Source organism: Neopelma chrysocephalum, unplaced genomic scaffold (genome assembly GCF_003984885.1).
Source record: "Neopelma chrysocephalum unplaced genomic scaffold, ASM398488v2 Primary Assembly neopelma1_185602, whole genome shotgun sequence".
Classification (NCBI taxonomy): domain Eukaryota; kingdom Metazoa; phylum Chordata; class Aves; order Passeriformes; family Pipridae; genus Neopelma; species Neopelma chrysocephalum.
In genome coordinates, this window is record NW_020938742.1 from 1 (window position 1) to 3,478 (window position 3,478).

Below are 3,478 nucleotides of genomic sequence, written 5' to 3' on the forward strand. Positions count from 1 at the left end.
ATCCAGGCCCTAAACCCGACAAAATCCAGGCCCTAAACCCGACAAAACTGAGACCCAAAGCCAACAAAATCCAGATGCAAAATGCCCAAAATCTTGGGCCTAACGTGCCAAAATCCAGACTCTAAATCCACCAAAATCCAGGCCCCAAAACATCCAAAATCCAGATCTAAAATCCCCAAAATCCAGGCCCCAAACCCACCCAAAACCCAGGCCCCAAAACATCCAAAATCCAGATCTAAAATCCCCAAAATCCAGGCCCCAAACCCACCCAAAACCCAAATCCCCAAACCCAGACCCCAAATCCCCAAACCCAGACCCAAAACAGAACTATGGGCAGTTGCGATGGAAGCAGGTGAGTTTCAGCACCCAATCTGCCCCCCGATCCCAGCAGGAGGAAGGAATTCCCAGTGCCCCCCTACCTTGCTGACGTTGAGGGAAGCTAAGGGGGGAGGCGTTTCCGTGTGGTCATTGATTATTTCCACTTCTGACACATACTGTAAGTTTACGAGCAGGATGTCTGCGTGGTTGGGCTTCCCACTGGAAGAAGGGCATTCTGGAAGGGGGAAAATTAAGGAAAACGAATCCAGAGGGAGGTATTTATGGGCTTGACACAGCCCAGGAGCAAACTGGGAGAAGGTCTGGTTGCCAGTGAGTTCCTCCACTCCCGTGTCCCTGCCCAGCCAAGCTTGGGGTCATCCATGATCCCAGGAAAGCCACACGTCTCTTTTTGGGGTTATTTAACGCTGATCCCAGTTTTCCTGACTCCAGATTGAGTTTTCCAGCCCCACCCAGCACAGCCCAGTCACTGGTTTGAACCAGTACCACCAAATCTGCACTTTTTACACCAGAGTATTTCCTCTGGCAAGAAGTGGCTCAGCCAGAGGAGCATTCCCTCACCTAGATGGAAAAGAATTCCCAGGAAAGGCCTCCTTGCCCTCACGCACGAGGTTGGTATCACTGTTGCAAATACCCCCACCCCCTTCCAGAACTGACAATTCATGGACTGCATGGATTTCTGCACTATCTGTTCCCATGAGGATGGACAGAGCAGGGAGCATAGCATGGAGACCCTCTTCCATGCCAACACCATCTCCTCATGGAAGAGATCCTTGTGGAAGTCCCAGTTCCTCTCTCCCAGCCCTCCGTGAGCCCAAGGTGGAGCCCTCCCTAAAAAATGCCATTCAATAATGAGGAGAAAGTAAGGGATGCCAGGGAATTCCTGCACAGAATTCTGGTCTCTCCCTTCAGGAGGATGAGCTGGAGCATCCCAGCTTTGGCATGAGGAAAACCAGGCTCAGGGAAAAGCCAGAAGAGGAGCACTCAGTCCCCTCTGGAGCAGATCAGCAGCACTGAGACACCTGTTGGAAATCCTCTTGGATTTTCCTGCTGCCCCCAGTGGCATCTGGGAGCTCCTCCAACTTCAACCACATCCCAGGCACCCAGGGAGGCTTTTCCCATCGTGTTTCCCACAGCTCCTGCCACAAACCCCTCTCCCTGCCCCTCATTCCCTCTGAAACCCACCCTTGGGCTCCCAGAACTCCAACCTCAGACCCAGGGCTGAGAACCCCCTTTTCCCCCTCTCCACGGTCCCTCCACGGTTTTCCAACAGCCCTTGGCTTTTCCCATTCCTTGCAGATTCCAAACAAAAGCATATCCAAATACATGTATATTGGGGGGCCCACAGCACCCCCAACCCCCCCCATCTCCTTCACTTCCCAAGGTCTTCTCCCAGCACACTGGAGAGTCCACTTGTGTCCCCAAATCTCTCCTACACCCCCCTGCACCCCCCAACCCTCAGACCTCATTCTGACTCCCCTTAAATCCCCCACAGGGGTCTCTTGACCCCCTTCCTATGGGATCCCACCCCTCCAGGCCTCCCCCATCTTCCCTGGACCCCCCCAGGCCCTGCCCACCACACAGGACCCCTCTGTGCCCTCTCTGCACCCCAAAATAGGTCCCCGACCCCTTCCAGGAACCCCCCAGGGCTCCAAAATCTGCCCCCCCTCAAGACCTCCCTCCTCCTCCCTGAACCCCACAGGGTGCCCCTGTCCCTCCCAAAACCCCTCCAGCCCTGTGGGAAACCCCTGATCCCAGGTCCTTATGGAGCTACAGCCCCACCAAATCCCCTACAGGGATCCCCCAGAACCCTCCTACATGGCACCCACCCCCTCAAAACCCCATTGAGGCCTCCCCAATAACCCCATTCTGGAGCTCCTGAGTCCCCCAAAACCTCCCTATAAGGCACTCCCACCTTCCCCCCCAGTAACTCCACTAAAGGGCTCCTCAGTCCCTCCAAAACTACCCTACAGGGTGCCCCATTCCCCCAAAAAACCTCTATAGACACCCCACTTTGCCCTAATAACCCCACTAAAGGGTTCCCCACTCTCTCCTATTCACCCCACTAAAGGGCTTCCCAAAAAACACCCCACCCCCCCCCCCAAACCTCCCTATAGGGCATCCTCTTGCCCCCCCACTTACCCCAATAGAGGGCATCTCACTTCACCCCAAAAAACCCTATAGGACACCCCACTCCCAATACAGGGTTCCTCACTTCCCCCAACCACCCCAATACAAGGTTCTTCACTCCTCCCCAAAACCTCTCTATAGGGCACCTTCTTGCCCCCTCCTTCACCCCAATACCGGGCTCCCCATTTGCCCCCAAAAAACCTTATGGGGCACCCCCTTGCCCCCTCTTAACCCCAATATAGGGCTCCTCACACCGCTCCATTCACCCTAGTACAGGGTTCCTCACTTGCCCTCAAAAAACTCTCCCTATATGGTGCCTCCCCCAATAACCTCACAGCGGCTCTTCACTCTACCCCAAAACCTCCCAACCCCATTCATCCCAATACAGAACACCCCACTGCCCCTCAAAAAACTCTATAGGGCACACCACCCCCCATTCATCCCAATGCAGGGCTCCCCAATTCCCCTACCCAAAAAAAACCCTATAAAAAACCCACACTCACTCCATTCACCCCAATACAGGACACCCCACTCCCCCTCAAAAACGTCTCTATAGGGCACCCCCTTTCCCTTCCTTCCCCCCAATACAGGGCTTCTCATTCCCCCCACTCACCCCAATCCAAAGCTCTTCACTCCCCCCCAAAACCTCTCTATAGGGCATCCCCTTTCCCTTCCTTCACCCCATCACAGATCACCCCACTCCCTCCCCAAAAAACCCTGTAAGACACCCCGTTCCCCCATTCACCCCAAAACCGGGCTCCTCACTCCCCTCCAACCACCCCAATACATGGCTCTTCACTCCCCCCAAAAACCTCTCTATAGGGCACCCTCTTTCCCTCCCTTCACCCCAAAACAGGGCTCCTTACAGCCCCCCATTCACCTCAATACAAGGCTCCTCACTTCCCCCAAAAAACCCTATAGGACATCCCCCACTCACCCCAAAACAGGGCTCCTCACACCCCCCCATTCGCCCCAATAAGAGGCTTCCCACTCCCCCCCCAAACCCCCCTGT

At 55.0% G+C, this 3,478-nt stretch overlaps 1 protein-coding gene across 1 annotated transcript in view; it reads right to left on the reverse strand.

Annotated features, from left to right (window-relative positions):
* Positions 1-272: 272 nt before the first annotated feature.
* The window catches only part of LOC113962876 (protein LSM12 homolog), a 3,614-nt gene continuing 408 nt past the window's right edge, over positions 273-3,478 (reverse strand). Inside the window, exon 2 of the mRNA XM_027673659.1 lies at positions 273-553. Within this exon, the coding sequence (XP_027529460.1) occupies positions 360-553 (194 nt within the window). The 3' untranslated portion in view covers positions 273-359. The remainder of the gene's footprint in view (positions 554-3,478) is intronic.